The sequence below is a fragment of the Melozone crissalis genome, unplaced genomic scaffold (assembly GCF_028551555.1).
Source record: "Melozone crissalis strain CALT ecotype California unplaced genomic scaffold, PUWL_Pcris_2 ptg000008l_1, whole genome shotgun sequence".
Classification (NCBI taxonomy): Eukaryota; Metazoa; Chordata; class Aves; order Passeriformes; family Passerellidae; genus Melozone; species Melozone crissalis.
The window spans coordinates 4133062-4157292 of record NW_026535786.1 but is presented as its reverse complement, the minus strand read 5'-3'; the positions used below and the strand labels follow the sequence as shown (position 1 = coordinate 4157292).

The window sequence follows — 24231 nt, the reverse complement described above, 5'->3', positions numbered from 1 at the left end:
GCCTGAATTAATTTGCCTAATGGCCAACTGGAAACATACTCTCAGAGTATAACTGGGCTTGGAGGCAAAGTAGGGAGAGAGGAGAAGGCACTTTTGTTATCCCTTCTGTTGCCTACTATAAGCTTATTCCTCCTGTTTGCTGAAGAAATTTGCCTGCTATATTCCTTATATTCTATAAAAGACCTTTTGGCTCTTGTTTACCCAAGAGATATATGCACTGTTTTCTTTTCTGAGTATTTTATGATGTGGAAGTCTTTGGAATTAGAAAAATTAGCCCAGGGAGAAGGAGTCAAACCAGGGAATAGATAGCACTTCTTTCCTATCTATGCACTGAGTTAGAACCACATTTTTGGTGTTCAGGAATCCTGGAAGTTCCTGGGACTTCAGCCTTCCTTCTCTGTCTGGTGGGGTGTTATGTTTGGATGCAGCCCAGACTGGAGGTTGCCAGAGCCAAGATGAGATAAAGGAATGATGATCATACCTCTCTCAATTCCTCTAAGGAGTAGCAGCCACCTACAGGTCCTTGCAGCTATTCTGCAGGGTTTGGTTCATATAGTTAGCCAACTTTGTTCAAGGAGCAAAGGAAAATGACTCAAATGATTAATTGAATTTAAAATCATAGAGCTCTCCATGATATTCAGATTTATTTTAAAGAGTATTAAAAATCAAGACACACTGTTCTATTTTACCATTTTTTCCTTCCCACTTCAAGGCCAGAGAATTTTATGAGCGGTAGAGTGGGAAGATTCTGGACTCCTATATTGTGTTGTTTTTTTTCACTTTGTTGGGTAGTTAGATGGGATTTGTTTACTTTAAGTCTCTGCTGCTATTGTAGAAAAATTTTCCTCTCTCAGAAAGCTTTTACCTTTTTCCCTGTTCCTTTTTTATTTAATTTCCTTTGTGTTTTTCCTTTTTTTTTTTTTTTCCCCTTCATACTAACCATGCTGAGCAGTACTAGGGAATTTTTATTTTAGTAGCTCCTGCCCAAACATTTTAAAATCAAGCAAAAATAGTCACAACCTTTCTCTTCACTCTAAACATAACATTTTTTGACAAGAAGTGCCTTTAAAGAAATGCCTCCTAATTTACTGCGGGTTGCTTTGTACTTTGTTTCTGTAACCTATCTCATTACATTTCCTGTGTGTTAAGTATGTATGTATTACGAACTCTTAAAAACAAATATCCCAGAAGAAAGGAATTCAGTAAATAAATAAAACATTCTTGGGTTGCCCAAGTGGCAGCTTAATAGCTCATCCATTGGGACTTTCATATAATATAATGGTGATAGCCATATAAATATATGGATAGATGAATAACTTCAATGGGGAGCTTGTTTCAACTCTGCATACCACATCTGAGATGAAATCAAACCCTGAAAGTGCTGCCTGATGTGAAAGTCCAGTTTGTCCAGTGCCAACCATTAAATTCTACTTAAAAATGCATGATCTGTGTGTCTGTGTATACATATGTACACATAGCTAAAACATGCTTTCAATAGCACACATATACATCTGCTGCTTTTAGGTGGAATTCGGTGTTTCAGGACTGATATTGATTGCACTGAACCTCTAAAACCTGGTGGACTATTGACATGACTTGCTTGCAGCAGTGTGTTTGAGATAAGGTCTTAGCCCCAGCTTTCTTTAAAAATTATAAGATAAATGGAATAGGAGTATAAGGTTGTTGTGTTTTATTGCTGAGGATACACACAACTTTTTCATTTCCCCTAATTGCAGAGCTTTGTAAGTATCTCCTTTGATGCCTGTCTGCCACAGCAGTCTGTAACATTGGGTAGGGCTGAAAGTAAAATTTCAAATAGTTTTTTTTTTTTTTTACAATGATGTTCTCAGGGAAACTGATTTCCAGTTATGCTGGACTTGGAAACCTGTTGTTGATGGCCTTGAAAGGTAGAGAGAAACCTGCTCATGCTGAACTATGGCATGGACAGGAGAAACTAGACCACCAAATGAGACAAATAGGATAAGACAATTTATTTCCCTACTTCAGAGAATTGGAAAATGAATTTCTAGGAAGTTGCTGAACTGTGATGAAAGAAGTCTAGATGCTCATGTGAAATGTAACATCAGTGTCTTTTGTAAGCCAGCAAAAATTCTCTCTCTTAGCAGGGGGAGAGACGGGTATTGTGGTGTAGACAAAGGATGCTGAAGTGCTCTTCATGAAAGGCAGCAATGCAGTGATTGTCTGTTGATTGTTTTAATAATGCACATCACAGAAAAGGTCCAACCCTTTATTTTCCCATGAGAGCTGTCTCATTAGAATTTCCCATTTTCATTGGCTGAATTTCCTCAGCAGTTTATTGTATGTTGTGTAAATACATGTATGTGTGTATATATATATGTAATATAAATACAACTAGCATCATCTCCCACACTAGTCTGAGGCAACAGCTTTTAGTTTCAGTACTCAAAAGTGATCCCATAAAGCCCCATGAAAATAAGGGACTTTGATATTTTTGTACTGGTGGATCAAATTGATGAATGTTTCTTGTGCTGAAGAATAAGGTGCCACTGCTGATCTTTCAGCTGAATGAAGTGGTAGCAGCGATAAAATAATCTTGCCTATATGAAGTAGACAAATTCCATCCTGGGACCTCTGGAAGTCAACCTGTTCCCTCATGTACCCTAAGCATTTTGGAGAATTGTGCTTATTTGATGTATGAACTGTATGGAATAAGATGTTGATCATAGGACTCGCATGCTATGTGCATAGGAATTGACTGGGCATATTCAGAAAAGGAACTGCCAGAAATGAAATTCACTGGCTACTGGGGGGAATGCAGGTCCAGAAGGTGATAATAATCTTACATTTTTATTCTCTTTTTAGAAAGTTTATTTCCTTTTTTTTTTTTATAATTGAAAATAAGAAGGAAACAAAGGCAGGGGGAGAACTGCATGTGAAAATAAGTGATTGCAAGATGAGTGCTTTGACAAACATTTAGGAGAATTGACCAAATTGATCAGTGTGTTAAACAATGGGATATAGGCAGTGGGATCAGGAAGTGCAGTGTTGTGTGTGGACATTGCAACATCAGTATGATAAATTGTTTGTTGTTAGTACTGAAGCTGCAGTAGTTCCTCCGTTACATTGGAGGTGACAAATAATATGAATTCATATTCCAAAACTTGCATGCAATTTATAAATCTCCTTGGGGAAGCTGAAATCTTTTGGAAGTTTAAATTAACCTGTGTCATTGACAACTTTTCCTATCCTTTTCCTCCCTGTGTTCTAGCTTGGAGAAAACAACGTTTTCAAGTAGCTTTTAAATGACAAAGAGAACAATGTGTGTGTGCAGGGGATCTTTCAGTAGTTGCCTTTTCAAATTGATTTTTATGATTTTCACTAGTAGCAGTGCATGTACTCTGTAACAAAGATACTTATTCCCATTGCCTCATGATAGCACCTGCCTAGTTTCCTCAGGCTCCTTTCCTCTGCTTTCAAGGGGGAAGCAATAGATAAGCAGAACTTGGCTCCCACCTTCTGCAGTACCCTCCAGCAACCTTCAGCCAGTGCCTCCACTTACTCTGTCTCTGCTTAACCTCACAATTTAGATTCTTGAAGTGAGGCACTGGGTCTTTTCTGAAGGTATTTGTATTTAAAGTAATGACTGCATAATGACCTTCTCATTCTACTTGTTCTTGATGGCTCAAATTTCATCATTCTTAACTGATCATAAAAAAAAAGTAGCATTTGACTATGATAGTAATACATTCATGAAAATCCTCTCTTCCGAATGTTGGGACTGAAAATGAATTTTCCAATATGCTCTGAAAGCAAACAAGTTTAGGCTTAGTTGGAGCTGCTGGTAAATAAGAAAAAATAATTTCTGTATGTGGTTCATCTTTCAATATAAATTTATACAAGTACGTATAGTGGATTTTAATTTTTTTTTTTTTACTGTGATTATTATTCTGGACTGTATGCATGTGTAAATGGATGTGGTAGGGTCTTTTAAAAATGTGTGCATACATACATATATGTAGTTATATATATATGTATGTGTGTGTGTGTGGACATGCATATATACTACTCAGACAGGTGTGAAAATACCCAGAGCTGGTGTGATTATATGTCTGCGTGTGTATAGTGTTCTCTCTTTCTGTTTTGTTAAAGATGTGGTGAATTGATATTACATAGATTTACTTTCAATTAGAAATTTAGTAAGTAATTTTGACATGTCACTTCATAGTGCAGTTTTTATCTCTTGTTCAACTATTTCCTTTATTTTTCCCCTCTGTCACAGGGTGAAAGAATGATGTGATGGACGTGAATATGGGCCGCTGGTCAGGCTCACGGCTACCTCCGTCATGCCTTGCCCTTCTGATTGTCAAGTTCCTGGCCTTGGTTTGCCAGGTGGCTCAGGGGACTGCCCCGCCTGGCTTTCACTTCACACATTCCACTTACAATGCCACAGTGTACGAGAATTCTGCAGCCAGGACCTATGTCAACAGTCAGACGAGGATGGGCATTACCATGGCTGACCTTTCCTGGGATATCAAGTACAAAATAGTGTCTGGTGATGATGAGGGTTTTTTTAAAGCAGAGGAAGTCATCATTGCTGACTTCTGCTTCCTCAGAATAAGGACTAAAGGTGGGAATTCTGCGATATTGAACAGAGAAATCCAGGACAACTATTTATTGATGGTAAAAGGGTCTGTCAGGGGAGAGGACTTGGAAACATGGACAAAAGTGAACATCCAGGTTTTGGATATGAATGACCTAAGACCTTTGTTTTCACCAACCACATACTCTGTCACAATAGCAGAAAGCACTCCCTTAAGGACTAGCATTGCACAGGTGACCGCAACAGATGCGGATATTGGGTCCAACGGTGAATTTTATTATTACTTTAAAGGTAAAGTTGATCTCTTCTCAGTTCATCCTACGAGTGGTGTTATCTCTTTAAGTGGCCGGTTAAATTATGATGAGAAAAACAGATACGACCTTGAGATTCTGGCAGTGGACCGTGGGATGAAGCTGTATGGAAACAATGGTGTAAGCAGCACTGCCAAGCTTTATGTTCACATTGAACGTATAAACGAACATGCCCCAACAATAAGTGTAGTAACCCACATTCCCTCCCCATCAGACAAGGAACCTACCTATGCAGTTGTTAATGTTGATGACCTAGATGAAGGAGCCAATGGAGAAATTGAATCTGTTTCTATTGTTGCTGGAGATCCTCTAGAACAATTCTTTCTGACTAAAGAAGGGAAATGGATGAATGAGTACAAAATCAAGGAAAGAAAGCCCATTGACTGGGACAGTTTCCCTTATGGTTACAACCTCACTCTCCAAGCTAAGGACAGAGGATCTCCTCAGAAATTTTCTGCGGTCAAACTGGTCCACATTGCTAGTCCCAAGAAAGAAAGTATCCCCCTGAAGTTTGAAAAGGAAGCATATGATATTTACATCAGTGAATTTTCACCTCCTGGTGTGGTGGTTGCAGTAGTTAAGCTGATGCCTGAGCCACAGGGTGTGGAATACAGACTATCTCCAAGTGAGGATGCTGAGTATTTTAAGATCAATCCCAACACAGGCCTTATTACTACTGCTCGTCCTTTGAGAATCATTGAGAAGGACCTCTATGAATTAGAAGTATATGCAAACAAAGGTGGTGATTTAAAAGCCCAGGTTACTGTCAGGTTAGAGGATGCCAACGATCACACTCCAGAGTTCCAGCAGCTCTCCTACAGCTCATTTGTCAATGAAAGTGTCCCGGTGGGGTCCAGCGTTTTGGCAGTGTCAGCCGTTGATGAGGACAGGGGAGAGAACGGATACATCACCTATAGTATTGCCAGTCTGAACTCACTGCCATTTACAATAAACCAGTTTACAGGTGTCATCAGCACATCTGAAGAACTGGATTTTGAGTCCTCACCAGAAAGTTACAGGTTCATTGTGAGAGCATCCGACTGGGGTTCTCCCTACCGCCACGAGAGTGAGGTGAATGTCACGATATACATCGGTAATGTCAATGACAACAAGCCTCTCTTTGAAAAAGTGGCCTGTCAGGGAGTGATTTCATCTGATTTTCCTGTTGGTGGTCACATCACTGCTGTTTCTGCAATAGACATAGATGAGTTAGAGCTTGTGAAGTACAAAATAATCTCTGGAAATGAACTTGGCCTTTTTTATTTAAGTCCAGACTCTGGTGTCCTGCAGCTTAAAAAATCTCTTGTTAACTCTGGCATAAAGAATAGCAATTTTGGCCTTAAGATAACCGCAACTGATGGAGAGAACTTTGCTGATGCTATGTTTGTTAATATTTCAGTAGTTCATGGGAAAGTGTCTTCAAAGACCTTTAGCTGTAGAGAAACTAGAGTTGCTCAGAAGCTAGCAGAAAAATTGCTCAAAAAGGCAAAAGCAAATGTGAAGCTGAATTTGGAAGATGGTTTTCTTGATTTTTATTCAGTCAACAGGCAGGCACCTCATTTTGATAAATCCTTTCCTACTGATGTGAAGGTTTCAGAAGATCTGCCAGTTGGTGCCACCATCCTGAGGATAAAAGCCTATGATGCTGACTCAGGCTTTAATGGAAGAGTACTTTATACAATTTCTGATGGTAATGTAGATAGTTGTTTCAACATTGACATGGAGATGGGGATACTTAGTGTTCTCATGCCCTTGGACCGTGAAAAAACAGAACTCTATCTCCTTAATATTACAATTTATGATTTAGGTAACCCACAGAAATCTGCATGGAGACTGCTGACTGTCACTGTGGAGGATGCAAATGATAACAAGCCTGTTTTTCTACAGGACAGTTATTCGGTTAATATTTTAGAAAGTACAAGCCTTGGTACAGAGATTATCCAGGTAGAAGCCAGAGATAAAGACTTGGGACCTAATGGTGAAGTGACTTACTCAGTACTGACAGACACCCATCAATTCGCTATCAATAGTTCCACAGGAGTGGTATATGTTTCAGATCAACTGGACCGGGAAGCAAAAGCAAACTACACCCTGAAGATTGAGGCTCGGGACAGAGCAGAGAGTGGCCATCAGCAGTTTTCCGTTGTGCCTCTGAAGGTTTTTTTGGATGACGTTAACGATTGCTCTCCAGCCTTTATCCCATCCAGCTACAACGTGAAGGTCCTTGAGGACCTGCCAGTTGGCACTGTCATAGCTTGGTTGGAAACGCATGATCCAGACCTGGGCCTGGGAGGCCAAGTGCGCTACTCGCTGGTGAACGATTACAACGGGCGCTTTGAGATCGACAAGGCCAGCGGCGCCATCCGCCTCAACAAGGAGCTCGACTACGAGAAGCAGCAGTTTTACAACCTGACCGTGCGTGCCAAGGACAAGGGGCGCCCGGTTTCTCTCTCTTCTCTGTCTTTTGTGGAAGTTGAAGTGGTGGATGTTAACGAAAATCTTTATACCCCTTATTTTCCTGACTTTGCTGTCATTGGATCTGTAAAGGAAAACTCCCGCATCGGTACAAGTGTGTTGCAAGTTGTTGCTCGAGATGAGGACTCTGGAAGAGATGGGGAGATCCAGTATTCCATCAGGGATGGTAGTGGACTGGGGAGATTCAGCATCGATGAAGAAACTGGTGAGTTTTGTTTCTAATTTCCCCTTCATAGAGGTTTTTTTCAAAAGCAAAGCTGAGGCATAATTGTTTTCTACCCTTAATGAGAAATTCAGTTCTTCTTAACAGGCAAGATAAAATTATAAGTAAGGATTTTCCAGGCACAGCAAGGACATGATTTAATTACCTGGTTACATTCATCACTCTGTGGATGTGAAATAATACGCATTTCTTTTCAGCAGCTATGTGAGGACTCCATTTAGAAGGCAGTGATAGTTACAGAATGACTCGCTTACAGTCATTGCATTCCCTGTTGATCACTGTAGATTACTCAGGCCCCCTCCACAACATCACAGTACTCATGACTTTAGATCCAGTGTTAAACCCAATGAAATAAGGGGCATGAAAGAAAGATTATTTTGTCCTAAAACCTATTTTTGGCCTTGTTTCTTGTTGCTGGGAGTAATTTTTCATGGAAGCTATTCTGGAATGACACACCATCCTCTGTAATACACTTTCTTGTGTTTATCAGTGTTGGTGTGCTTATGTAAAAGGTAAAAATCCAGGGAAATGTTCATAGCTGTAAATGACCTGTGCTAGTTTTCCTTTGGAGCCAGTAGCATTATGAATATTGATGTTAGAAAGCATTGTTAATATAGTGAAGCTTTGTCAGATGCTGACCTTTATTACCATACCACCCTATTGGGAAATGTTCAAAATATAAATATAAAAGTGTGTTTAGTAAAACACTTAAAAACGGGCTGTTTAAATGTCTGATGGTTGTTGGAAGTAATGGTGCAGCTGTGCACCACTAGAAGTAGTGAGGAAATTAGAAAATATTAGTCAACAGTTTCAGAAATTCTATTAAATATGTTAGGGCTGTGGGTTTACTGTGGTTTGTATGTCTTCTTCTGAAGCTTTTAATTGAGAATGTGGTATTAAACATAAGATTAAAATGTATGTTTTGGCAGATTCAAACTGTTTAATCAAATGTCAACTTTCTAAACTGAACATTATGAAAAACAGACGACATCACAAGTGCTGTGACTCTCATAGTATAAGCAGAGAAAAATATTTTTATTCTATTTTTGCTACAGCCTTGCTGCTGCAGCTGTACACAGATGATTGCAGTCAAAACCTTATGTCCGGAAACAACAGACTTGAGTGTCAGAAGTCAAGAGGGCAACTAGTGTAATTTCCAGGAATGTTAGAAACTCACATATCCTACAGTGCTGATAGTAGCGGAAGGCATTCAGGCAACATTATTTATACATTTGGACATGTGTTTAATATTTAAACTCCTGCATTTGAAAATGTCATCCTACCTATTTATTGAGTTGTATCAACTTAATCTCAATGGGCTCTTTATAAAGTATGGAGAGGTTGGTGCCAATGCTGCAATATTGATACAGAAATCTCAGCATTTGACATTTATTGAACTTAAAAGAGCTGGTAGAGAAAGTGTCACTCTTAAGTGAAATAAGCAGTTTTTTACCCTGTGCCTACCCTAGTAGAAGTGATGGCTTAGAATAACTTAGGTCCCTTGTTTGGTAAAGCATAAATCATGTTTTAATGGGAATGGAAATTGTACTCAGTGTTCCACATATACTTTCTTTCTAAAATTGAAATATATTTTGTGGAGGCAAAAAAGCCCCAAATCTCCCAAGATGCAAAGATTTTTCTGCCTTTCACTCTTTCATGAGTGTTATGTGAAAATGAGCCAACTTGTGCGATTTCACTTAATCATTCCAGAAGATAATATAGGAGATCAAGAGGTTTTGGATTCTTGTTTCTGATTTCCCCAAATGTTCAATGCCATGTAAGCCTTATTGAAAGCAATTTGGAGAACACTTTGGGTGCTGGGCTGCAGCCAGGGTGATGTGGAGGGCAGGGCTTGAGGGTTGCTCCATGTCATGCTGTTGTAAGCTGAATGCAGGATTTGACCTTCTGTGTCAAATAAAATGCAACATTAATACTCTGCTATTGAACTGGTGGCAACTTAAATGCTGCTGAATGATGAATCAGCTTTCTAGCTGTAGAAAAGGGCTTAAGTCACATATTGAATTAATTTATATAGAGATAGCTGTTTATTTACTTTAGTGTAGTTCATTTGTCACTTTTAAACTGACCAACTCTATTGGCTTATGTACCGACTCTCCTGAAATTCCTGAAGGTAAGCAGGAGTGTGAAGTACAACAAATCAATATTTTTGGCTGCTGCCTTAATGAAAAGATGACTGCAGCATCCATTATAATCATTAGGATATAAACTGGGCCAAATTCATCCTGATATATGAGCAGGCTGGACTGCAAGCAAGTCCGTGCTTTCAGCAAAATTCTGCTCAAATGCATTGTTTTTATTTTTCTGAAATATTACACGTTAGTGGTGTTGCCCTGTGTGTTGAGTGAGATGTGCTTTTGCTTCCTGAGGCACATGGATACTGAGGAGTTGAAATGAGGAGAAGCAGGCCTTCATGATGGATACACACTGCGCCATGCAGCTGTGCATTTGTTCTCATGGTGTCTCATCCACTACAGATGTAAATAAGTGCACAATGGTGCATCTGGAAAAAACGAGGCTTGGGGGGGGTCTTCTCACTCTCCACAACTGCCTGAAAGGAGCTTGTAGTGAGGTGGGGGTCAGTCTGTTCTCCAAGTAACAAGTGTCAGGACAAGAAGAAATGGCCAGGAGAGGTTTAGATTGGCTGTTAGGGAAAATTTATTCATTGAAAGAGTTGTGAGCCATTGGAACAGGCTGCCCAGGGATGTGGTGGAAATCACTATTTCTGAAAGTGTTGGAAAAGCGTGTGGATGTTGTACTCATGGCTATGGCTTAGTGATCAACTTTGCAGTGCTGGCTTAATGGTTGGACTCAATGATCTTTCAGCTGAGAGTTAGATGATTCTATGATCTATCTCCAGCAAGCTTGATCTAGTTTTTGGCTTTTCACAACAGGCTTTTCTCCATTCAGGTCAGAACAGTGGATTGCAGTCAGGGAGCTTGGGAGTCTTCTCTGTATTGGTCCTTGTGGATCCTTCTGCACAGTGTAAATGTGCAAATCTGGATGCTGTTGTATCTTGGTAAGAGTTGTACCATGGGGGTGAGCCTGCAAGTCCCTTCCTACAGTGCTGCTCTTTGCCTCATGTCGTATAGAATTGGTAGATTGAAGAGTATTGTTGTTGCAGCATTCACTGCTAAATATGCCAGTTCATACACAGTGGTAACCAGAAGCATAGCAAGTATTTGCCAGATAGAAGTGTGAATCACTTCCAGATTTGCTTTAGTGGATTTACTTTCCATTTCCAGGAGTCAGAGCCAGTACAAATCTGTAAATAAATAGAAAGTCTCCTGAAGTGGATTGCTGCAGCTCCTGACCTTTCAACTCCATCTGTGGTTTCCCACTACCTTAGATAGAAAATGAAATTTCTCATGGGTTTAGAAGTCAGTCATGATTTATAACTAAAAAATCTGCTTTCAGACTTTTCTAGAGGTTAAAAAAATGGAGGAACTTTTTTTTATTTATTGACTGTTGATATAAATGTCAGAAACATGCCATTTAAAAACCTTGCACTGAGGAACATGTAATATGATCCTTCTGTCTCCTGTTAAAAACTGCCTTTTTTTTCTTTTTCCCGTCATGTTCATTTTTTTGGGATCCAGATATGTAATCTGTTATAAAATATGGTTGTCTACAATGAAAGCTAGTCACTGCAAACTTCTTCAAGTCAACAGAAGGAAACAAGTCACTGAGAAACATGATTCATTTCACCCTAACATAAAAATATGAAATAAGTTGGGTGAATCATGCTCTAAAAATGTGCGAAGGTCCTTGTGAGAGTAGCTCAGGTAGATGTCTACACTGAGTGTCTTGCTTTGGTCAGATGTAGCCCATCCCTGTTAACTGTGTACAAGAGGATTTACTGTCAGCCTCACTACTAGGTAATTTGTTATGACTCCTCTCTACCAAATTCATGGTTTTAATCTAGTTCCTGGGAATTATCTTTCATTCAGAAACCCACACATAAGTGTGCTTCTAGAAAAAAAAATTGGAAAAAAATTTAATCATGTAGAGGTAAGAGTAATGTAAATAATAGTTTATAATAATTTTCTGACAACACAGTGTTAAAGCGTCCGACCCTCTTTTCTAGTTACAGAAATTGATCAATCTATTATATTTGGGTCTTGCAGAAGTGACTAGTAGCCTTCTCCTTGTGCAACTCTCATGCTAAAGAGAAGCTGGAACCATTTTCTCATCTTTAGTACTCCTTCCTGCCTGGTGTGCATCTCCACTCTCTTTGCCAGTCTGCTAATTGCAGTTTCTTAGAAGAAAGTTCTGTAAAATGCACTCTTTTATCTCCATATTGTTGTGACACAAATGAACAGAGATGTGGTAAAAAAAATTGTGGGATGAGAGTATGCTCTGGGTTTCCATCACAGGTTAGCTCTAATAGTTATGCCTTCTCTTGTGGAAATGGTCTCTGTCAGAGGTCCTACACTGCCTTTTTCAAAACCTGGATTTTCTTAGCTCTGCTGTGTACACCCTCATAGTGCTGATACCAGAGCAAAGTTGTGTATTTGTGTTGTTTCAGGAGTTGGTTGTGGGTCCAACAAAGGCATAAGGGTTAATGATATCACCCACCTTGGGAGACTGAATACCATCTATCAGAACCTCCTTTCTGGCTGCAGTGGTGATCTGAGCAACTAGTGGGAGGTCCTGACTTCTTGAAAGGTTGAGTTAGATGAGATCAGGCCTAAATGCTGGAATCCTCCTTCTTTTTTGATATTTGTAGTTCAGCTAAACTGCATTTTTACTCTAGCTCCACTTTTTAGTCTGGCATTTGTTTCTACATATTAACATAACAGCCTGGCACACAAAGAGTTTCTGTATTTACCCTTACACTACCCATGGACATATTGGTAATAGGAAATGATCAAAGTGAGTTCTAGAGGAGCAGAGAGATGGGACAAAATCAGCAGCTTCTGTAGGGTTTGTCACAGTTGGTGGAGCAACATCCTGACATGTAAGGAATTACTAACTTCACTGCACAGGTGGGGAAACCGAATCAAAAAAGTTCTTTACTTGTTCTCAGGAAAGCTCAGAAACATCTAAAGTCCCACTGAAATTGAACACAAAGATAAAACAGTGGTGTTAATGAAATACTTGTGGGATCTTCAATGTTCTTGCAAAGCTTGTGAGCATGGACTTAAAGAATGCCTTCAGAGAATGCTTTCTTTATTTTCTAGGGTTGTTCAGGAACCTGAGTCTCCTAACTTTCATTAGAACTTTAAATTCAGGCGTTTGCTGACATGAATTTCTAACCCTGTAGAGGACCTCTGATAAGAATGCAGTTTGTAGATGACTGTTAACTTAATATCTTTAGGTGTTTCAGCCCTGAAATTCACATTAATGAGCTAGTCCTGTCTTTCACAGTGCTGAAAGCTTAAAGGTACTGTTAAATGGAGGTAGAGTTCAGATTATTACAGACTCTATGGGTTTATTTATGGTGCTAAGGATAATGGTCTGATCTTTTATTTGGATACCTCAAAAGTGATAAAAATTCCTAACAAACTGTGGCTAGAGAAGGCAGTGGTACTGGAAAGCCCTAATCATGGCTTCAAAGGACTCATAATGGAAATTAGAAACACCAGATGATATAGTTTACAACACACCAGACCTGCCTGCACTGTTCTATTTATTTGGCAGAAAGGAATGAATTTTCTGCTTCAGACTCCTTGCATCTTCTTGCTGTCTCTTAAAATAGTTTTCAGTTATTTTGTATGCAGGTTGAAGGATATTTTCATTTACTACAATTTGAGCGGTTTGATAAATATTTATGTGGGACCATTTCTAGTGTTTCCCTGAAACAAAGTCAAGTAAAATGAAAATCATTTGTGACACATGTTTTTCTCCCTCTCAGTTGTTTAATTTTATGGAGGCTTGTAGGAGCTAGTGGGTGGATGTGGGTGGACTCACTGGCAGAATTTAATTCACTGTAGAGTTTGGAGACACTAGTATTACAGATGTTATTCATCTTTCTGGTGAGTGGAGGCAAATTTCATTACCCAGAGACAGTATTTCGGAACCTCTTTATTATCCCAGGCTTCTAAAGCCAGTTTTCAAGGTGACTTCAGGCCATACCACAGGAAAAGTGCCAGTGGATGCTGCTGGGAGGTGGCTTGGGGAAAGAGCTGCTCACAGGGCAGACACGTGGGGCAGGCACTCATGACAAGATCATCAGCCCTCAGCCTGTCCTTGGTGTCTCTCCTCTTTGGGGAGGAGTGTGTCAGATGGATCACAGAGCACAGCCCTGGCCAAAATCTGGTCTGTCAGCCTGTATCTGTGTCAGAGATTCCTGAGAGCAGCGATTTCTGAGCCTGTGGTACTGTGTTGTTACTGTTCTGTGGGTTATCTCTGGCAGCTTTTAACAGTGGAAGTGTTCCTTCATATAAAATTTTTTGCTTTTGGGACAAAAATCACTAACACTTTTCTTTTTCTTTAAAATCAGTTGTGGTAGAAAACCAATAATTTTTATACAGATTCTGTGTCTGTGTGTTTATAATTTCCCCATCATTTAATTAGTCAGGAACAAGGCTTGTCTTAGTTTCACTGGAGCAAATTTGTTTAACTTTTTTTTTACTAATATGAACCTTAAAACAATGCATCAGCCTATGAAAATATTTTCCTTAAAAAGCTCTGAGTATCATTCTGACATACTTTCAAAGTTTCCGAAGTGAGGTCAATCGTTCGGGATTGTTTTATTCAAGCTGTTCAGCTCTCTAGGCTTTATACCCCATAACACAGCTCACAACATACAATTTTTATAGCTAGCTGTAATTTGCATGCTTTCCCTTCTTTGGCAGATGTTTAGAGAATATCTTTATAATTCAGGATGCTCCTGGTGATAGGACGTTTTGTCTCAATCTCAGAGTAGTTTATTTATTAATAAAGAAATGTGTAGTCTGTATTTCCTCCTGTCACCTTTATTACCCTTGAGAGATGTTTCCAAGAGCATTTTGTATTATATCTTTTGTTAGTGTATAATCCCAGAAGTGACCTCTACATTAGCTCATGCATCATCATCCATTAAATTATACCCAGGTGCTCCTGCAGAAAGCTGATCTCCAAGGTGCCAGCAAAGGGACCAAGCCACAAGGTAGTGAGTTTGATGGTGTTAGAGGAAAATTGACTTCCAGTGTCTGGTGTTCAGTCTGAGCACATGAGCACCAGCTTTATCCTGGCATCACTTCAGACCATGAGCAGCAGTTCATGACAGTTCAGAGGAAACTGGAGAAAAATCCACTTTAGCTGTTCCAAAGCACCAGTGGAAGCCAAGGGCCCTGAGAAGGCATGTCATTCACACAGAAATGGGAGCTTATGAGCATATGGAGGGCAATATCCTCTTCCAGGGGTATACAGAGGAGGATGTTTGGACAATGTCTAAGATTACATGGAGCCATTTTGTTGCACTGCCTAATCCTTTGCTGTAACAAGTCCAGGAGAGAGAAATCTCCGCTGGTCAGTAGAACTGAGGACACGTTTTGCTGTCTGAACTTGCAGCAGGTTGTGTGGCTTTTTAGGGAGCAGTGGAACTGGACAGAGTTAATCAGGAATTTGTAGAGCTGGTTTGGAGCGATAACACTGAGCTGATCATGTATCTCTTCCCCTGCTTTAATATGTAGGTGGGCTCAAGGATTTACCTTGGAAGTTGGATTAAAGGGTACTTTTTATAAAGCTGTTTGCAGTTCAAGGACTACAAGTAATGGTTAAATAGTCAGTTGCTTGGTAAGCTTTTCCAAGCTTTCATTGCTCTCATTGCTAAAAATTGTGTCATATTGTAAGGCTGTTTGGCTAATTTCAGTGTTCAAGTCTTGGAACTTGTTAGGTGTTTGCCAACAAGGTAAAAATAAAATTAAAAAGCCCTTCCACTGTCAGATCTCTTTGAATTAGCATATACATGTTTACCTGAAAATAGATATTTGGAGATGAGCTTCTGTGGCTCGTGGAACAGATTATTTCAATCTGTAGTCTGCTGTTTAATGTAAACATCTTTATTGCATTTTATACACTTATGGAGTCTTATTAGCATTGAAGTGTTGCCAGTAAGAAATAACTGAGAGAAAACCAAAATGCACGTGGGGAGGGAGTTTCCATTGCAGTTGGTTTGCATTAGGTGTTTGCACTTGTACATCTCTGTGTATCTCAGAGTGAAGCTGTCTGCTGGCATTGACCTGGTCATTTTGTCCATGGTGAACAAAAGGGGTGGATCCATTCAGTTGTGGCAAGCAGTTTGTCCCAAGTGTTGCTGCAATGTTCCATCAGAGCGGGAAGTGTATGAAGGTGCAGGACTGTGCTTTGTTTCCTCTGTGCTGAGAGCTGTGGTACGTGCCAGTACATCCCACCTAAATGGCTGGGAGTATCAGGACGTGCTGTGGCACTTACCCACCCCTCCATTGAGATAAATATATGACCTTTTTGCTCTTAGATGTCTCAGCTTTGCAGCTGTTACCCATTGGGGACAGCCTGGTTACTGCAACCCTCCTTGAGAGGGAGGCAGCCTAGAGCTGCTTCTCTTAGAAAATGTTTTTCAATTACTTTGATGACAGTCTTGGAGTTGAGCAAATTGTGCTCACTGTACATGAGCAACAATTCTTCAAGGTGATGGACCAGAAAGGTGAGAGTAATCTCATTGTCTGTGGTTTCAACAGCTCTCTGCTTCCACTGTGATGGCAAGGTCTGCCTATCTTTCACAGCTGAAGCTTTTGGTTTTTCGGTTTTGCTAAAATATGCATAGCAAATGAATTTCTGATTTTAGATCTTGGCAGCCCATAATGAATTATTTGCATCTTTATTTGGGAATTTTTCATCTTCATTTGAAAATTTTACTGAGAATTTGTGTTCTGGAAATGTAACCTTATGTATGAGTCATTAAAAATGACTTTGCTTCAGTGGTTCATTCTATAGGGTAAAGATTTGGCAAAAAGAAGGAAACAAACTGATACTGTGAATCAGTTATTTTTTTCCCAAAAACTTTATTTTTGCAAGAGAATAACTATGGGATTTAATTAAATTTGCCAGAATACTTCACAGTCCCAGAACTCCTTTCATCTAAAGTACAAAAATTATTTTCCACATTTTAATGAAGGAAGCTCTTTGATGTACAGTGCCTATGTAGTTTCCATTTTACTGAAAGGTGTAGATAAGTTAATAGTTTGAGATGTTTTTCTCATTTTTTGGGAGTGGGGGAATGACAATGCACAAATTCATTAAAAGCCACGGGAACTTGAGGTGTTTGGCACCTCTGTGATGAAGCTGTACTTAGCCACAGCAAATAGGGGTGGATGGAACAGATTCTTCTGCGTCCCAGCCTGTTGTTCCGTGTGAGTCCATGCTACTTACACTGTACAGGATCTTGAAACTGGTTTTAAAATGGATTTTACCAACCTTGTTAAAAAGGGTTGGGTTTCTTTTTGAGATAGTTTGTAAGGATGAACTGGTTTGCTTTGCTTTGCTCTACTTCCACTGGATATGTTAGTTTGTTTTGTTTTTTTACTGTGTGATAATTCTCATTTAGCAGTAACTCTTTGATGATGGCAGGTTGTAGTGTAATCATTGTCAATGATTAATGCATTTTCCTCTGGGGTGATAACCTTCTGTTTTGCTGTGGGGGAAGGAGCAGGGAATAGCTACAAGTACCAGCAGTGAGGGTCAATGCAGGGATAACCAGAGTCCCTGGGCTGCCCACAGGACTGGCAGCTGAATATAAACCTCAGCTGGCCTTTGGGGCTGATTCTTCTGGATGGCTCTGAGTGGCTGTGGGGGCCTTCCCAGTGTGGGGCAGACTTCCCAGTATGGAGCAGCCTCCCTCACTTTACCCTCTCAGTGCAGCACTGCCCTTCAGAGACACTTGCCTCATTCTTCTCTTTGAGGAAATCCTGAAAACGGCAGATTGAGCTCCTTTGAGCTCAATACAGCTCCATTGGAAACATAACAAACATTTAATGTGCTATTTTCACTCCCACAGTAGCAGGATAGGGCAGTCTGTTCTGTGCCTTCTGTACCTCAAATTAGTGGTGTGTCTTCATCTCCACGAGGAGCAGTTGCACCCAGCCATTTGTTAATGAGATGAGATGCTTTTTGTGAGTGTGTGGCTCCTCTGCAACCCAGTGTGGGTCTGCCTTTAATGAGGCATCTTCCCTTTTGGAACATTCAGTGTGGGCAGTAGTTCGGTGTGGGCAGCAAGCTGCTTCTGAGGTACACAGTGTCATGCTGGAGACAAGCAAAATAATCAAAAAAGGAAGATTGTGCCCATAGTGACATTGGTAAAGGGGATGGGAGCTGTTTATGAGACAGGGCCAGGACTGGCATTTAGCTGTGCTGGCTAAAGGGTAAATAGCAAAATCTGTTTCATAAATGTGACCTAATGAATTTATAACTGCTGATTCTAAAGTTTGTCGCTCCATCAGTTCATTGTCAAAACCTGTAGCAGCTTTTCTCTAAAAATGGAGGTAATACCTAAATAATGTTGGAATTTTCTCAACTGTCAAGATTGTATTTGTTGATGGTGGAAGTGGAAAAAACCATTTAACTGTTGGATGTTGGTGGCTGTAGCCATTACTGCATTGCAAAGTGCAATACTCCTATATTGTTAGGAGCACAGAAGGGTTCCTGTTGTCTTTGTGCAAACATACCAGTGTTTAAAACTTTTTGCATATGCTTCTGCTCTTTCATGGGGATTTACTTTAATTGCTTAATCTTTCATAATGAACATTAATCTGTCACTGGCAAAGATAAAATCCAGCTAATTCTCAGAAAATCTGTTTTTCTTTCTCTGTACCCACAAATTAAAACTCATCTGATAACAGTTGGACGCTCTATCTAGACATTGAATGTGGTCAGAAATAACTTTGTGGTCACACTGTTAATCATAATCCAGTCCATTTCAACAAGAGGTTTGGACTTTGCTGGCAAGTCCCAGGAGGGTATGGGAACCTCTGGTAAAGGGGCCATGGATCCCCTTTCCCTGGTCACCTGGATCTAGGAGAGACAAACTTGCTGGCAGGGTTCCTAAAGGGGTTGATGTATACACAAAAAATCCCCCAGCCATGCAAACTATAACAGCAAGCTTTTGCAACTTGAATTGCTTCTGAAGGATCCCATGTTTTCAATTAAATATGGCTGTGATTTCCACTCCCTTTATACCTGACATTTATCTGTTCGGAAAGCAACAGGGGAAGCCCATTCCTGGAGCTGAGTGCTGTTTCCTACTGCCTCCCCTCAGTGACTCTGTTTTGTTCCACAGCCACTGGTGAACCAGCTCAAGAAAGCCATGAAGGAAGAACTCATTTTTTGAGGAAAAGAGTGGGGGGATCAGCTCCCTGGTTGCATTTACAGGCCTTGTAGCCATTTGGGTGGACCCAGGGGAGGAGATCAGGTGCAAAGCAGAGTATTGCATGCCCCTTTTGATGCTTGTGGTCTGTGGGTTTGTGAACATCCGTGCACACAGCTGCAGTGGTGTAATTCATGTCATTGCAATTCTTACTGAGATACAGTAGACATTTACTTGTCAATATGGGAAATTTTTAATTTCCTGTTTTGTAGAAGTTGCTTGGTGGAGGAGTTGACCTGCTAAACCAGAAGTGAATTTAGCAGGATGGAGGAATGGCTTGGAAGTAACAGGTGCAAGAGCTACTGCTTTGTCCTGGCTTTGGTGTGGAAGAGCCAGTTGGGATGGGGCAAGCAAGATGTGTGCTAACGTGGGGGTTTGGTGTGTTAGCTGATTAGGGTGCTTATTTGCTACATGGTGGTTGTGGTGTGGGTCCCTGGGCCTCGAGCTGAAATCACAAGTCAGAACAACTATCAGATGGCTGAAGCTGCTTACTACATGTCACAGAGAGAGACAGACTCCCTCTGGCAGTATAACTAACCTTTTCATGCCTCGCTTTACCTGTCTGTGCAATAAGTCTAATGATCATCACGTTGTCAAAGGCAGTTTTGTGCCAGTTGTGATGCTTGCGTGATTAATGGCTTTAAAATCCTGTGAGTGATTTTGATGGAAACATGTTTCAAAATGCAATGCAACAACTGGGTAATGCAGTCACTTGGTATTTGGAGGGTGTTAAAAGAGAAGTCCCTTCAGGAGTCGCTTCTTCCCAGTTTGATTTCCCAGGAGAACTGTAGAATCCCAGTGACCTATTTAAGCCAGTACATTTATTCCAAATAATTAACAATGGAAACGTTACACTGACTGCCCTGGACATAGGCAACAGCCATGTGCTCAGGCTGCTCAGTCATTCCTTTCAGCCTTCCAGGGGCGCTTCAGATCCTGGCTCACTGCAGTGCAGTGGGTGGAAACAAAATGCTAAATAAATTTCAGGATGAATTGAGACAAATCCTTACTGTTGCTCCCTGGATGCCATAATTGCTGTGTCTCTGTTTGACTTGGCCAGGGGTCTGGCTGTGATTTTGTGTAGTGAGTAATCCTATGATGCATCAGTTTAAATGGATAAAAAAAAATGAAGCTACAGTAATGTTTTAGCCATTTTTCCCAGTTGTGGAGCTGATAGCCATAGGTGGATAGAGCTGTTGCACTTATGCCTTGGGAAAGCATTCCTTTTAACACCTAATGGGAGACCATTTTGGTGGAGTCAGAATTTCTTGGAGTTCTGCTTCTGGCTTTCAGGTACCACGGGAAGAGGCCACGTCAGTATTCCTGATACAGGTAATACCTTTTAGTGATACCATACATAATTTATTGAGGGAACATGCTAAGATGGGGCTCTGCTATTATCCAGAACATGGATTTTTGTGCCATATTATCCCCCAGAAAGCAGGAGCACCGCCAGCCCAGCGTACTCAGGTGCAGGACAGCAGACAGCAAAGCATACCAGAAACATGCAGGTTTTGTACCCATATGATGGGTGCAATGTAAGCATATCAAGGGGGAAAGCTGTAGATGAAAACAAAGTGCAGCAGAAACTCATTTGAAGATTCTCTCTATTTACCTAAATAAATAGTTCTGGCAGCTGCTAGCTAACTTGCCTGCCAAGAGTATTTTCAATGTCAATAAGGAGCCACTGCCACAGTTTCCTCATTTTAAATCCAGTATGAGGCTCGCCAGAAGTGACAGAAATTAACCTGAGCTACTAATTCCCATTTTTGGGTTTGGGGCAAGGAAGTTTGAGGCAGCATGCAGAAGCTGGGGAAGCACATTAACGCTGCCTGCAGCTTATGGTATTTTGGCTCAAAAATGTGCTGAAGGAAGATGTGTCTACCTTGGCTTCACTGCCTTGCCAAAACATTTGCTGTGTTGTGTGGCATAGAGGGTAGTAGTTGTTTTAGGGAGGTGTGCTCTGCCATCTCATATTCCTCCCAGTTTGGTTAAACTTGTGACTTCTACCCCACAAGGAGAGTTGCAGACTTCTCCTTCCTTTCATGTGATGCTTGACCTTCTCTGTTTTTCCTGGCTTTTTATGGTTTTATCTTCTTGTGGGAGTATCTCTCTTGCCAGTACAGTCTAAATTCCAAGCAATTCCTGATCAAACCCCTGTTGTCTCTGCCTTGCACTGCTTTAACTGCAGAATCAGTTGGGTGGGTTTTTTCCAGTTTTTACTAACTGGAGCTGGACTGGAAATCTTCCTAAAGATTTCTGGAATCTGTAGTGATTGGGAATAATTTCATTTGCCAGTGTCACAGCCTGGCATCTGCATGAACAGGACTAGGTAATGCAGGAAAGAAATTTTCTTTTATTTAATGGAGGTACCTAAGGTTTAGGCAAACACAAATATTATTCATTTTATGGCCTTGGTTGAGTTGCTTGATGTCACTGAAGTTTCTTCATTTAATTATTTATTGAATTATGTGTTCAGAAGATGTAGAATCTTTGGAATAGATAATATTACAAAGACTTTAGAGAGTTATTAGACTACATGGCAATAAAAAAAGATTACTCTATCCCTAATCATTCATGTATTGTCTTTTTTGTGTGAAAATGGCTTTGTGTTTCCAATCAGCCAGAAAGGAAGTTGGTCTCTTGGTAGTGATATTGCTAATGGTGATAAGCAAATGCAACTCAGAAAAAATCATGCTGAAAGCAATGTTCCCTGGTCCTTGTCACCAGCCTCCGTTTTGACTTTTTCATTTGTGCTGGCAATGAGTGATGTTAAGAGTGTCTCCTGGGCAACATACTGCCTGAGTAGTATGATTTATGGTCCACTGTTTTAGAGAAACTGCAATATTCTGCTCCTTACTAAAGAGAGCTTTAAAAACATACAGAAGTTGGGAAAATATTATCTGTCTTTTAAAAACAAGATCTGTGAACAGATGTATGCGTCTATTCTGTCACCATACAGATGGGCAGAAAACATTTAGTTGTCATGGCAACAAAATGTATAGTGCCACAAATGAAAAAGAAATGTATAAAAGAAAAGTATTTGTCTTGCCAGTTGTTATAGCATGACAGCAGCTGCTGAATTTGAGTTTTATTGTCCTGAAACTTCAACACAAAATCCTCCAGACCACGTTTCTCCTTAATGCAGAATTTTTATCCCCTAGGCTTCCTGCAATTTGCCTTGAGATCTCTTCACTCTGGGAGGCATTGGCATTTTCATCTCTAGTTATTTATTTAGATGTGGTTTCTCTCTTGAATGAGCATGGGGCAGTAAGCAGTAGATGGATATCTTTATTCTCATGAAGCAGCTCCTAGATGAATTAACATTTCTATTTTGTTGTTAACTGAGATTTCCGTATTGCTGAGCATGATGGGTTGTACCCTTGATATTAGGGTGAAACAGGAACTGTTTAGGCTGTAATCAAAATTCTTGTATATCTGTATATAGCGTGAGCAGAAGAAAATAATGTGGTCTGTTTGTATTATTCATTGGGATGTTCTATTCTGAAAAAATCAGTCTTTGAAAATGAAATGATGCAATTCAAATGACGTGTCGTGGTGGTGGCAAGGTCGCTTTCCATCAGCGTGGAGTTGGGTTGTGCCATGCTGTGGGCTCAGCCTGTGGCAGTGATGCGCCTTGAGGGTGGCCCTGGTTCCTCCATGGTGTCTGAAATTGGCGTGCAAGCCCCCATTGGGTCTGCCCCCATGCTGGTGCAGGGGTGCAGGGTGCTGCTCTTTTACCTGGGGCAAAAGTGCAAGATGCCAGCAGGAATTACAGTATTTGGCAATGAGCACATGAAGGAATAGTAGCAATTCAGTAACTCTCAATACTAAGCTCAGAGCCATCATCAAAATTCATTTTACTCCTGTGTCTTGCTAGATGCTTTAGACTGCTTTTCAACTGTTTTCAAAAAAAAAAAAAAAAGAAAAGTTGAGAATTGCTGGTATCATTTGTCTGCTTTTTTGGTTTTGTGTAATATTGTGAATGTTTAGGGTGTATCCTCCTGGTCACTGCAAATGAAGTGTATAGCCATTTCCATTTAAATTACTTTTTTTTCTTTAGCTGCTTGAAGCAGTGTTTCTTTTTTGGAATAATTAAGGAGAAAGCCAGGCTGTCTGAAGGTCAGAACTGTTTATAGCGCTCTTCCCTTCTTCACTTTTGCTTTCACAAAAATCTTTAAAAAAAATTTGGGATTTTTGGGATTTTAGGATTAGTTGATGTATTTACCCAGCCTTGAAAAGGTAATTTTCATGGGATAGAGAGATCTTGTTTACAATATGTTTGAAAAGATTAAAAGGAATTAATTTAATTGTGTAAAACTGTAAGTAATCTCTTGCCTTCTTCTGTCAACCTGTCGTACCTTCAGTTGAGTGGCACTTCCTATTTCTACTTTTTCTTAATCTTCAATTAAGTAGAAAGCTTTCTCCCATTTTTTAGTTCCGTCTTTTATTTTCTTCCAAAGCCTTCTCTAGCAAATTTGCGCTTACCCTGGTATGTCCTCTCTTCCTGTCTGCCTGTCATGTATTTTTATTCTCTGCCATCAGCACTGGCCTCCTATTTAGCTGAGTGCTTTTAACCCAGTGAAGTCAGTGGGATTTAAATACGTGTCTGAGTGTTTTGGAAGGGGATTAGCTTTACAGCCCTTTATTATGAAAGCAATGTTTCAGTCTACATCTCCAGTTTTGTAGATGAAGAGTTGAGCTGGAAATAAGAAAACACTGAGAATTAAGATGTGCTTGCAGTCAGTTTGCAGCCTCTGAATGTTGAAGAGTCTTCTGTTTGTATGGTTTAGGCTTTTAAATTTATCCAGAAGTCCAAATGCCTATTTCCAGAACTCAAATCCAGTGAACGAGTCACAAGAGTGGTCCATCCTGCTGGGTCCTTCTCCTCTTCATCAGCACAACCTTCATACCTAAGGAGAAGTTGTCACTGGGCATGAGGGAAGAAGTTAACAGTCAGCTTTGCCTTGTCATAAATGCCAATATTTTAATTCACATAATCTATCAAGAAAATGTACTTTTTATTTTTTCTATCTTCTTCAGTATGTTGTCAGAGCTGTTACACCCATTTCCAACTGGCCCAGGCTTGGCCAGTGGCACATCCATCTTGGAGTTGCCTGACACTGGCTCTGCTAGACATGGGGGAAGCTTTTGGCCCTGTCTCACAGAAGCCACTCTTGTAGCCCACCCTGCTTCCAAAGCCTGGCTATGCAAACTCAGTACACCTGCCCATGGTGGGAGAGTTGGAAGCAGGTCTTTAGTTAAATAAAACATCTTTAAGGTGCCTGCTGATCTG

At 40.3% G+C, this 24231-nt stretch overlaps 1 protein-coding gene across 7 annotated transcripts in view; it reads left to right on the top strand.

Annotated features, from left to right (window-relative positions):
- The window catches only part of FAT3 (FAT atypical cadherin 3), a 391200-nt gene that overhangs the window by 82016 nt on the left and 284953 nt on the right, over window positions 1-24231 (top strand). For all 7 annotated transcript variants that reach the window (XM_054270169.1, XM_054270168.1, XM_054270172.1 and 4 more), the window contains exon 2: window positions 4262-7573. In XM_054270169.1, the coding sequence (XP_054126144.1) occupies window positions 4279-7573 (3295 nt within the window). In that variant the 5' untranslated portion in view covers window positions 4262-4278. The remainder of the gene's footprint in view (window positions 1-4261; window positions 7574-24231) is intronic.